Raw genomic sequence first — 12,500 nt, forward strand, 5'->3', positions numbered from 1 at the left:
AATAAAAAACACACACATGCACACGTTGTGTCATTTCAAAGATGTGTTACTGTGTTGACAGTGAATCCAGGCTGTCAGGCTGGAGGTAATGAGAGTGTGACAGCGTGGAGGCGGATACACGTTCATCCTGTTATGATACCTGCTCCCCTCACGCAGTCCAGAGCGGCGGGGAACGTGTTGTTGAAGGCTCGCGCCGTTTGACCACAACACCATGCTTTCACGTTCAAGGTCTGTTTCTGTCAGGGGCGATAATGTTGTGGTGCGGGACTGGGAGAGGAGCAGGGGAGGGGGGGGGGTGAGGAGGACAGGAGGGAGGGAGGGGGGGGGGGGGGGGAGGAGGACAGGAGGGAGGGAGGGGGTTGGGCGTTGCTTCTGGTCAGTATGTCAGCATCATCCTCTCTGCAGGTCACAAGAGACAGCCAGGGACAGGAGAGGAGAGGAGGAGGGGAGGAGTGGAGAGGAGAGGAGAGGGGAGGGGGGGAGAGGAGGAGTGGAGTGGGGAGGAGAGGGGAGCTGAGGGGAGGAGAGGAGAGGAGAGGAGAGGAGAGGAGAGGAGAGGAGAGGAGAGGAGGAGATGAGAGGAGAGGAGAGGGGAGGAGAGGAGATGAGAGGAGAGGAGAGGAGAGGGGAGGAGAGGAGAGGAGAGGAGAGAGGAGAGGGGAGGAGAGGAGATGAGAGGGGAGGAGAGGAGATGAGAGGAGAGGAGAGGAGAGGAGAGGAGAGGAGAGGAGAGGAGAGGAGAGGAGATGAGAGGAGATGAGAGGAGAGGAGATGAGAGGAGATGAGAGGAGTGGAGAGGAGAGGAGAGGAGAGGAGAGGAGAGGAGAGGAGAGGAGAGGAGAGGAGAGGAGAGGAGAGGAGGAGTGATGTCATCTCTGGAGCGGTGGGCAGAGAGGGTGACAGTGAAACATTAGCTCTGTGTGCTCTGCATCCTGATAGGCCCCGCACACACACACACACACACACACACACGCGCGCGCACACACACACACACACACACACACACACACACACACACACACAAACACACACACACACATACCCACACACACACACACACACACACCATGGGCAGTCTTGGCGGTGACATTGTGTCGGCCTGTGTCAGCATCAGATGACTCAGACAAATTGGCACAACAGGGAGACGAGTTCACGTGATTTGTTCAAATAGACGTCTGCTCAACCTTGATGTGCTTTCTCACAAACCGAGCTGTGCTTTCTCACAGACTGAGCTGTGCTTTCTCACAAACTGAGCTGTGCTTTCTCACAGACTGAGCTGTGCTTTCTCACAGACTGAGCTGTGCTTTCTCACAGACTGAGCTGTGCTTTCTCACAGACTGAGCTGTGCTTTCTCACAGACTGAGCTGTGCTTTCTCATAGACTGAGCTGTGCTTTCTCATAGACTGAGCTGTGCTTTAACAAACCCAGCAAGGCCAAAGTGACCAAAGACCAAATATGAGACTAGACTAGTTATCATCGGATATATATATTGCGATACTGCATAGGTGTTGTCTTTACAGTAAAGTGATGTCACTTTCTGAACTCATCAGACTGTTGTATTATTTGCCTTCACCCACTTAGTCATTATATCCACATTACTGATGAGTATTTATCAAAAAGCTCCTTGTGTCAATATTTTGTGAAAGTCATCGCTATGGAGGTAATTGGTCAAAAAATATCATATTTGATTTTGTCCATATCACCCAGCCCTATAGTTCTCTACACACAGAAATTTGCACACACACACACACACACACACACACACACACACACACACACACACACACACACACACACACACACACACACACACACACATCGCGCAGAGTTGCCGGTGACATTGTCAGTATGAGTCAGACAAATTGGCACAATGAATGCAGTTCAAGTGATTTGTTCAAATAGACTTCAGCTCAACCTTGAGGGGCTTTCTCACAGACTGAGCTGTGCTTTCACAAACCAAGCGAGGCCAAAGTGACCAAAGAGCAAATATAGATTCTGTACGCATCGTTCAAACCGGCCCTGTACAAAGGCACTACGCAAACGCATAAGGGCGGCCGTCCGGGTAGTGTAGCGGTAGATTCCCTGCTTACCAACACCAAGGTCGCAGGTTCGCGCCCCCCTGTTACCCCCCGGCTTGGTCGGGCGTCCATACAGGCACAATTGGCTCATTTGGCTGCGGGTGGGAAGCTGGATTAAGGGCATGTGTCCTGGTTGCTGCACTAGCGCCTCCTCTGGTCAGTCGGGGGGGGGGGGGGGGGGGGCGCCTGGTCGGGGTGGAAGGGAACTGGTGGGAATAGTGTGATCCTCCCACGTGCTACATCCTGCCGGTGAAGCTCCCTCTGTCAGGTGAAAAGAAGTGGCTGGCAACTGCGCATGTGTCAGAGGAAGCATGGTGCTAGTCTACGGCTCTCCCCAGATCGGCGGAGGGTGGAGCAGCAACCGGGGCAGCAGGGGGAAATTGGCCAAGTACAATTGGGGAGAAAATATATATAGGGTGAGGGGGAGGAGCTGCCCCAGTGAGCGAGGGGGAGGAGCTGCCCCAGTGAGCGAGGGGGAGGAGCTGCCCTGGTGGGCGAGGGGGAGGAGCTTCTGTCCTGGTGAGCGAGGGGGAGGAGCTGCCCCAGTGAGCGAGGGGGAGGAGCTTCTGTCCTGGTGAGCGATTTCTCATTTCTCTCTTTCCTTTTCATCTGTTCTTTCTGTCTCTCGCTCTCTCCCCCCACCCTCTCCCCTCACCCTCCTCCCTCCTGGCTGGCTGGTGCTGCTGGGGCATTTGGATCATGTAGAACACGGCCGACTGCTCAACATCCATCACCCCGGGACGCCTCTGAAACAGAACCTCAGAACACCCTCCTCCTCCTCCTCCTCCATCCCGTATGCGATGCCAAAGCCAGCTCACACACTCCTCCATCCAACCAGGCGAGGGAGGCCATGTAGGTGAGCGAAAGACGGAAAAAGACAGTAATGTAATCATTACTGCTATTGCTGTTACTGTCTGCAGTTTTGTTTATTTGATTTTATCTGACTTTATTTCTATCTCATTGATGTTTGTATCTCTGCATTGGCAATGTGCCCACGGACGTCATGCCACTAAAGCTCATTGAATTGGATTGAATTGAGGTGAGAGGTGGACTGCAGGCTTGTATTCCTTCATTAGAGTGTGGCCTTGATCATAGACGCCTTTGAGGGAACCGACTCGCTACCGTGGGTGCACAGTACACCCACACACACACGCACGCACGCATGCACGCACGCACACACACACACACACACACACACACACACACACACACACACACACACACACACACGCACACACACACGCACACACACACACACACACACACACGCACACACACAAGCAAGGTGCACACCCACACACATGCAGGGTGCACACCCACCCATACACAGCATGCACACACACATACACACGCATGCACACACACGCACACACACACACACGCACAGCATGCACACACACATACACACGCACGCAGCACGCACACGCACAGCATGCACACACACACACACACGCACACGCACACACACACACGCACACACACGCACAGCATGCACACACACATACACACGCATGCACACACACACACGCACACACACATGCACAGCATGCACACACACACGCACGCGCAGCATGTGAGCACATACAGACAGGAGAGCCTATACTGTACATGCACGGAGAGAATCCAGTGAGGGTATATATACCGGTATAGCTAGTCTATACAAGATGACACACTTACTGTAAGTCAGACACACTCCACGGCACCACGCACATCGGAGCAAGCAGCCACACTGGCTGACAGAGTGCTAATTTAAGAAGCAGACGTAGTCCGGGTGAAGCGGGCAGAACTGGGTTATGGCAGAACCTGATTAAAAAGACATCACAAGCTGTCTGCCGAGGCTGCTGAGACAGTAAGCAGGCAGGCGGGCTGAGAGTTCTGGGCCCAATAAGGAACAGAGCCGCCCACTGACCTACATCTGTTCTGTTCCAGTGAGAAACACACAGCGAGGCAGAGGTGCTGTCAGGAAACACAACCAACTGTTCTGTCCTCACTCACCTCTCTCCCTACAGCAGCTCTATAGGTCACTCTGTCTATAAGTCACTCTGTCTATAAGTCACTCTGTCTATAAGTCACTCTGTCTATAAGTCACTCTGTCTATAAGTCACTCTGTCTATAAGTCACTCTGTCTATAAGTCACTCTGTCTATAGGTCACTCTGTCTATAAGTCACTCTGTCTATAGGTCACTCTGTCTATAGGTCACTCTGTCTGTCTATAAGTCACTCTGTCTATAAGTCACTCTGTCTGTCTATAAGTCACTCTGTCTATAGGTCACTCTGTCTATAAGTCACTCTGTCTATAGGTCACTCTGTCTATAGGTCACCCTGTCTATAGGTCACTCTGTCTATAAGTCACTCTGTCTATAAGTCACTCTGTCTATAGGTCACTCTGTCTATAAGTCACTCTGTCTATAAGTCACTCTGTCTATAAGTCACTCTGTCTATAGGTCACTCTGTCTATAAGTCACTCTGTCTATAGGTCACTCTGTCTATAAGTCACTCTGTCTATAAGTCACTCTGTCTATAGGTCACTCTGTCTATAGGTCACTCTGTCTATAAGTCACTCTGTCTATAGGTCACTCTGTCTATAAGTCACTCTGTCTATAGGTCACTCTGTCTATAAGTCACTCTGTCTATAAGTCACTCTGTCTATAGGTCACTCTGTCTATAAGTCACTCTGTCTATAAGTCACTCTGTCTATAGGTCACTCTGTCTATAAGTCACTCTGTCTATAAGTCACTCTGTCTATAAGTCACTCTGTCTATAGGTCACTCTGTCTATAAGTCACTCTGTCTATAGGTCACTCTGTCTATAGGTCACTCTGTCTGTCTATAAGTCACTCTGTCTATAAGTCACTCTGTCTGTCTATAAGTCACTCTGTCTATAGGTCACTCTGTCTATAAGTCACTCTGTCTATAGGTCACTCTGTCTATAGGTCACTCTGTCTATAAGTCACTCTGTCTATAAGTCACTCTGTCTATAAGTCACTCTGTCTATAGGTCACTCTGTCTATAGGTCACTCTGTCTATAAGTCACTCTGTCTATAGGTCACTCTGTCTATAGGTCACTCTGTCTATAGGTCACTCTGTCTATAAGTCACTCTGTCTATAGGTCACTCTGTCTATAAGTCACTCTGTCTATAAGTCACTCTGTCTATAAGTCACTCTGTCTGTCTATAAGTCACTCTGTCTATAAGTCACTCTGTCTGTCTATAAGTCACTCTGTCTATAAGTCACTCTGTCTATAAGTCACTCTGTCTATAAGTCAGTCTGTCTATAAGTCACTCTGTCTGTCTATAAGTCACTCTGTCTATAAGTCACTCTGTCTATAAGTCACTCTGTCTATAAGTCACTCTGTCTGTCTATAAGTCAGTCTGTCTATAAGTCACTCTGTCTGTCTATAAGTCACTCTGTCTATAAGTCAGTCTGTCTATAAGTCAGTCTGTCTATAAGTCACTCTGTCTATAAGTCACTCTGTCTATAAGTCACTCTGTCTATAAGTCAGTCTGTCTATAAGTCACTCTGTCTATAAGTCACTCTGTCTATAAGTCACTCTGTCTGTCTATAAGTCACTCTGTCTATAAGTCACTCTGTCTATAAGTCACTCTGTCTATAAGTCAGTCTGTCTATAAGTCACTCTGTCTATAAGTCACTCTGTCTGTCTATAAGTCACTCTGTCTATAAGTCACTCTGTCTATAAGTCACTCTGTCTGTCTATAAGTCACTCTGTCTGTCTATAAGTCACTCTGTCTATAAGTCACTCTGTCTATAAGTCACTCTGTCTATAAGTCACTCTGTCTATAAGTCACTCTGTCTGTCTATAAGTCACTCTGTCTGTCTATAAGTCACTCTGTCTATACGTCACTCTGTCTATAAGTCACTCTGTCTATAAGTCACTCTGTCTATAAGTCACTCTGTCTGTCTATAAGTCACTCTGTCTATAAGTCACTCTGTCTATAAGTCACTCTGTCTATAAGTCACTCTGTCTGTTTATAAGTCACTCTGTCTATAAGTCAGTCTGTCTATAAGTCACTCTGTCTATAAGTCACTCTGTCTATAAGTCACTCTGTCTATAAGTCACTCTGTCTGTCTATAAGTCACTCTGTCTATAAGTCACTCTGTCTATAAGTCACTCTGTCTATAAGTCACTCTGTCTATAGGTCACTCTGTCTATAAGTCACTCTGTCTATAAGTCACTCTGTCTGTCTATAAGTCAGTCTGTCTATAAGTCACTCTGTCTGTCTATAAGTCAGTCTGTATATAAGTCACTCTGTCTATAGGTCACTCTGTCTATAAGTCACTCTGTCTATAAGTCACTCTGTCTATAAGTCACTCTGTCTGTCCATAAGTCACTCTGTCTATAAGTCACTCTGTCTATAGGTCACTCTGTCTATAGTCACTCTGTCTATAAGTCACTCTGTCTATAGGTCACTCTGTCTATAAGTCACTCTGTCTATAAGTCACTCTGTCTATAAGTCACTCTGTCTATAGGTCACTCTGTCTGTAAGTCACTCTGTCTATAAGTCACTCTGTCTATAGGTCACTCTGTCTGTAAGTCACTCTGTCTATAGGTCACTCTGTCTATAAGTCACTCTGTCTATAGGTCACTCTGTCTGTAAGTCACTCTGTCTATAGGTCACTCTGTCTATAAGTCACTCGGTCTGTCTGTCTGTAACCTGCAGCTCTATAGGTCACTATGTATGTAAGTCACTCTGTCTATAAGTCACAATGTCTATAAGTCACTCTGTCTATAGGTCACTCTGTCTGTAAGTCACTCTGTCTATAAGTCACTCTGTCTATAAGTCACTCTGTCTATAAGTTACTCTGTCTGTCTGTCTGTCTGTGAGCTGCAGCTCTATAAGTCACTCTGTCTATAAGTCACTCTGTCTGTCTGTGAGCTGCAGCTCTATAAGTCACTCTGTCTATAAGTCACTCTGTCTGTCTATAAGTCACTCTGTCTATAAGTCAGTCTGTCTATAAGTCAGTCTGTCTATAAGTCACTCTGTCTGTCTATAAGTCAGTCTGTCTATAAGTCAGTCTGTCTATAAGTCAATCTGTCTGTCTGTCTGTGAGCTGCAGCTCTATAAGTCACTCTGTCTATAAGTCACTCTGTCTGTCTATAAGTCACTCTGTCTATAAGTCACTCTGTCTATAAGTCACTCTGTCTATAAGTCACTCTGTCTATAAGTCAGTCTGTCTATAAGTCACTCTGTCTATAAGTCACTCTGTCTATAAGTCACTCTGTCTATAAGTCACTCTGTCTGTCTATAAGTCCCTCTGTCTGTCTATAAGTCAGTCTGTCTATAAGTCAGTCTGTCTATAAGTCACTCTGTCTATAAGTCACTCTGTCTATAAGTCACTCTGTCTATAAGTCACTCTGTCTGTCTATAAGTCACTCTGTCTATAAGTCACTCTGTCTATAAGTCACTCTGTCTGTCTATAAGTCACTCTGTCTATAAGTCACTCTGTCTATAAGTCACTCTGTCTATAAGTCACTCTGTCTATAAGTCACTCTGTCTAAAAGTCACTCTGTCGGTCGGTTGGTCCACAAAAAGTTCACCACTCTTTAGTGGGCACAGTTTTCGCCCCAACAGGCTGAAATTTGGCATATTATTTGGTGTGTGTGTGTGTGTGTGTGTGTGTGTGTGTGTGTGTGTGTGTGTGTGTGTGTGCGCACGTGTGCAATGTGTGTGTGTGTGTGTGTGTGTGTGTGTGTGTGTGTTTGTGTTCATACCAATTGGCTAAAAGGGGGCGGTGTGGGGCGGTGTGGGGCGGTGTGGGGCGGTGTGGGGCGGGGGGCATATTTCAAAATGCAGGATGGCAGGAGCAGAGGGCTGAAATTTGGCATGGAGGTCAAGTGTGTGTGTGTGTGTGTGTGTGTGTGTGTGTGTGTGTGTGTGTGTGTGTGTGTGTGTGAAGGTGGTGTCTTTGTGAAGGGGGGCAGTGGGGGGCAAATGCAGCGTATCAGAGGCAGAGTAGAGTGGGCTACCTACGCCTGACATCCTGCATGTTGGAAATGTGGTCACAGCTATTGTGAATTTGCACTTGTTAACTCAAGAAGTTATATTTTCATGATAAGTGACTATGCATAACACATTACCTATACAGTATCTCTCAACTTGGATCATAAAAATGCAAACTCCAGTCTCCCCCTCCATCTCCCTGACCTTCTCACAGAGCCAGATCCTTGCTCTGCCCACAGATTTCTCCTGCCAAGGCTACAGTGAAGGTGTCCTTTTGAATGGCTTTTATACACCGGTGCAATCTGAATGGCAAGGTTAGCTGAAGACAGACATTGCTATTAAAGACTGATATGCGAGTTCAGCCATGCGTTTCACTTTTTATACAGACGATTGCCGTACAAACACACCAAATCAAAATATGTTAAAGTATTCTGATGATACAGCTCGAATATCTCTGTTGTGTTATGTAAACCAACGTTAGACTCAGTTCTCAGTCTCTATCCGCTAGGTGGCGCTGTTGGCACCGCTCACCAGACGTCTGGGAGCCGAGACTAACTTGGCCTAAACAAAATGGTGGAGTGGAGTGATAATAATGCTCTTGAGATGAACACAAAGCAAACAGAAGAGATTGTATTTGGCACACCACCTGACTCTCATAACGTTTCTATTGTTATCCATAATAAATATAATATACGGTAATAATAAAAATCAAGCAGGTATCTTCATATAAATACTTTGGTGAATTGATAGACCCTCTGTTATCTTAGAAAGACCACATTGAAACTGTCTGCAAAAAGACACGACAAAGAATCTGGTTTCTCCGCCGACTTAGGTCTTTTTGGAGTGAGCAGACAAATTCTTCTTTTGTTTTTTACTTCTGTGTATATTCTGTGTTTTACAGTATTGCAACACTGCAGTACATGGTGGTATAAGTGGTTGTCTGCTAGTTTAAAGTCAAAACTGCTCCACCAATTACAAATCTGCTCAAAGATGGTAGGTCAACCACTGGAGAAAGACCCCTGACCCCTGACCCCAACCACGTCCTGAATGGACAATTTGTGACTTTCAATAATAAGCTTAGAGTGAAGCACGCTTTTGTGCAGCAGTCAATCCTAAAACTAAAAATGGAGCTTAAACCAAGACCAAATGTATGTATGTTGCATATTCTGTGATTGTAACTATGTTGAATGTACTATATGTATCTTTGTGTCCTCTTTGTGTTATTGTAAATGGCGCTGCGGTGATGCATGACAAAAGTCAGACTTGTCTGACAATAAAGTATGATCGTATCGTAATATCATAATAATATTATGAAAATAGCCAATAAGAAGTCACTCAAACGTAGTTTATGTCACAAATGCAATGTTTCGGTGAAGCATACTGTAATTGTAACTGCATAAATCAGGGGTGTCCAAACTTTTTTGAATGGGGGCCAGATTAGATAAAGTGAAAATACCGAGGGGGCCAGCTGCTTCTCACATCATGGGTTATTAAAAAGAAATCATATACAATACAATTGTACTCTAAGGATTTTGTTTATCATTTGAAAACATTAGTTCTCCATGTCTACTTCCTCCTTGGTGCTTGTCTATAAACTGTATGATAATGCTGTCGTCGTTAGGTGAACAGAAAAAATGCAATGTGAACTTGCTTGATTAACCAATACTGTGTGGAGGGCCACATTTTAAGAGACGAGAGCCGAGGGCCCGCGTAAAGTCGGTCCACGGGCCGCAATTGGCCCCCGGGCCGGACTTTGGACATGACTGGCATAAATGATAGACTTCAGTGAGGCAAGGTAGCAGAAATGATTTAATCCAAAATTTACTTTCTGAATGCTCGCAAGTGGATCTGGCTAGAAACACCGTGAGTTACAAAGACGTTGGGGATGGTAAACATGGATCCGTGTTTATATTTAATAAACGTGTATAGTGTTTTATACAGTATGTGTGTGTGCAGTGTGTCAGTTAGTTTAATACAGTATGTGCGTGTTCAGTGTGTCAGTTAGTTTTTGGTTTGTCTGCCTGTCTGCTAAATGATTCCAGGAGAAAGAATAGAATAAACTCTTGTCTCTTCACCGTGTTATTCTGTGTTGTGCTGCTTGTGTGTTACACTTTAAATTAAGAGATTAGATGGGAGGTACGGTGGTGCAGTGGTAAGCGCTATCGCCTCACAGCTCGAAGGTTGTGGGTTCGATTCCCACCTGGGACGATATGAACACTGAAGGAATGCGTGCCCGTCCGCATGTCCTCGAGTGCCCACCGCCCGGGTGGGGTCGGCAAAAGGGCCTTTCTGTGTGGAGTTTGCATGTTCTCCCCGTGCCTCCTGGGGGTTTCCTTCATATAGGAACCCCCTTCACCAAAAACATGCAATATCCTGGTTGCTAATGTGGTTCCTCCTCTGGTCGTTAAGGGCGCCTGTTCAGAGGGAGGGGAACTGGTTGGAATAGCGTGAACCTCCCACGTGCTATGTCCTACCGGTGAAGCTTCCTCTGTCAGGTGAAAAGAAGCGGCTGGCTAACTGCCCATGTCTCGGAGGAAGCATGGAGCCAGTTTCGGCTCTCCCCAGATCGTCAGAGGGTGGAGTAGCAACCAGGATAAAGAAATTACGTTAGCACTAATGGGGGATAAAAATGGGATAAAAAATCGGGGAAAAAATATTATAAAAAAAAATAAAGAGATTAGATCGTTCGGTCAATTAATCAATCGATGGTTTACCCACCATCCCGACATGGTGAAGTCACGGTACAGCATCCTCTTCCCCACCTCCTTCCTCTGCACTCTCCTGGGGAACTCCAGATGGGTAAACTCATTCCCTAATAAGTGGGGCTGCATGTAGGCCTTCGATATGGAGAGAAAGAAAAGGAAAGAGGAGAATCAGATTGACGTGCCCGGGGGGTAGGAAAAACAATTCCATAGTCTATTAATCTGGCGAAGAGAGAGAGAGCAGGCAGCGTAAAAGAGACGCAGCTAAGCAGAGCCAACGGGAGGGGAGGTCCGCTATGGTAATATCTGACAGCTGTACTGTACTCGCTACAAGGGAGTTGAGAAAGGTTCTAGATTTTTCTTCTTCTTCTTCTTCTTCTTACCAGGAACTGCAGCCGCTGTCTCTCTGACTCCGGGGTGAACTCTGTTGACACGGGGACCACTTCCCCTGCCCGGATCACGATCGCTCTGAGGGAGAGACAGAGGAGCACAGAGCAGACAAGAACATGAGGGAGAGACAGAGGAGCACAGAGCAGACAAGAACATGAGAGAGAGACAGAGGAGCACAGAGCAGACAAGAACATGAGGGAGAGACAGAGGAGCACAGAGCAGACAAGAACATGAGATAGAGACAGAGGAGCACAGAGCAGACAAGAACATGAGGGAGAGACAGAGAGGAGCACAGAGCAGACAAGAACATGAGAGAGAGACAGAGGAGCACAGAGCAGACAAGAACATGAGAGAGAGACAGAGAGGAGCACAGAGCAGACAAGAACATGAGAGGGAGAGAGACAGAGAGGAGCACAGAGCAGACAAGAACATGAGAGGGAGAGACAGAGAGGAGCACAGAGCAGACAAGAACATGAGAGAGAGACAGAGGAGCACAGAGCAGACAAGAACATGAGAGAGAGACAGAGGAGCACAGAGCAGACAAGAACATGAGGGAGAGACAGAGAGGAGCACAGAGCAGACAAGAACATGAGAGAGAGACAGAGGAGCACAGAGCAGACAAGAACATGAGGGAGAGACAGAGAGGAGCACAGAGCAGACAAGAACATGAGGGAGAGACAGAGGAGCACAGAGCAGACAAGAACATGAGGGAGAGACAGAGAGGAGCACAGAGCAGACAAGAACATGAGGGAGAGACAGAGGAGACCAGAGCAGACAAGAACATGAGGGAGAGACAGAGGAGCACAGAGCAGACAAGAACATGAAGGAGAGACAGAGGAGCACAGAGCAGACAAGAACATAAAGGAGAGACAGAGGAGCACAGAGCAGACAAGAACATGAGGGAGAGACAGAGGGAGACCAGAGCAGACAAGAACATAAAGGAGAGACAGAGGGAGACCAGAGCAGACAAGAACATGAGAGAGAGACAGAGGAGCACAGAGCAGACAAGAACATGAGAGAGAGACAGAGGAGCACAGAGCAGACAAGAACATGAGAGAGAGACAGAGGAGCACAGAGCAGACAAGAACACGAGGGAGAGACAGAGGAGCACAGAGCAGACAAGAACATGAGGGAGAGACAGAGGAGCACAGAGCAGACAAGAACATGAGAGAGAGACAGAGAGGAGCACAGAGCAGACAAGAACATGAGGGAGAGACAGAGGAGCACAGAGCAGACAAGAACATGAGGGAGAGACAGAGGAGCACAGAGCAGACAAGAACATGAGAGAGAGACAGAGAGGAGACCAGAGCAGACAAGAACATGAGGGAGAGACAGAGGAGCACAGAGCAGACAAGAACATGAGGGAGAGAC

At 46.9% G+C, this 12,500-nt stretch overlaps 1 protein-coding gene across 1 annotated transcript in view; it reads right to left on the reverse strand.

Annotated features, from left to right (window-relative positions):
- Nucleotides 1-12,500, reverse strand: part of ppm1h (protein phosphatase, Mg2+/Mn2+ dependent, 1H) — a gene marked incomplete at its 5' end in the record, with an annotated part of 57,186 nt that overhangs the window by 10,964 nt on the left and 33,722 nt on the right. Inside the window, 2 exons of the mRNA XM_083663124.1 lie at nt 10,756-10,874; nt 11,123-11,207. Of these exons, the coding sequence (XP_083519250.1) occupies nt 10,756-10,874; nt 11,123-11,207 (204 nt within the window). The remainder of the gene's footprint in view (nt 1-10,755; nt 10,875-11,122; nt 11,208-12,500) is intronic.

This window comes from Poromitra crassiceps (genome assembly GCF_964638095.1).
Source record: "Poromitra crassiceps genome assembly, chromosome: 30".
Lineage (NCBI taxonomy): Eukaryota > Metazoa > Chordata > Actinopteri > Beryciformes > Melamphaidae > Poromitra > Poromitra crassiceps.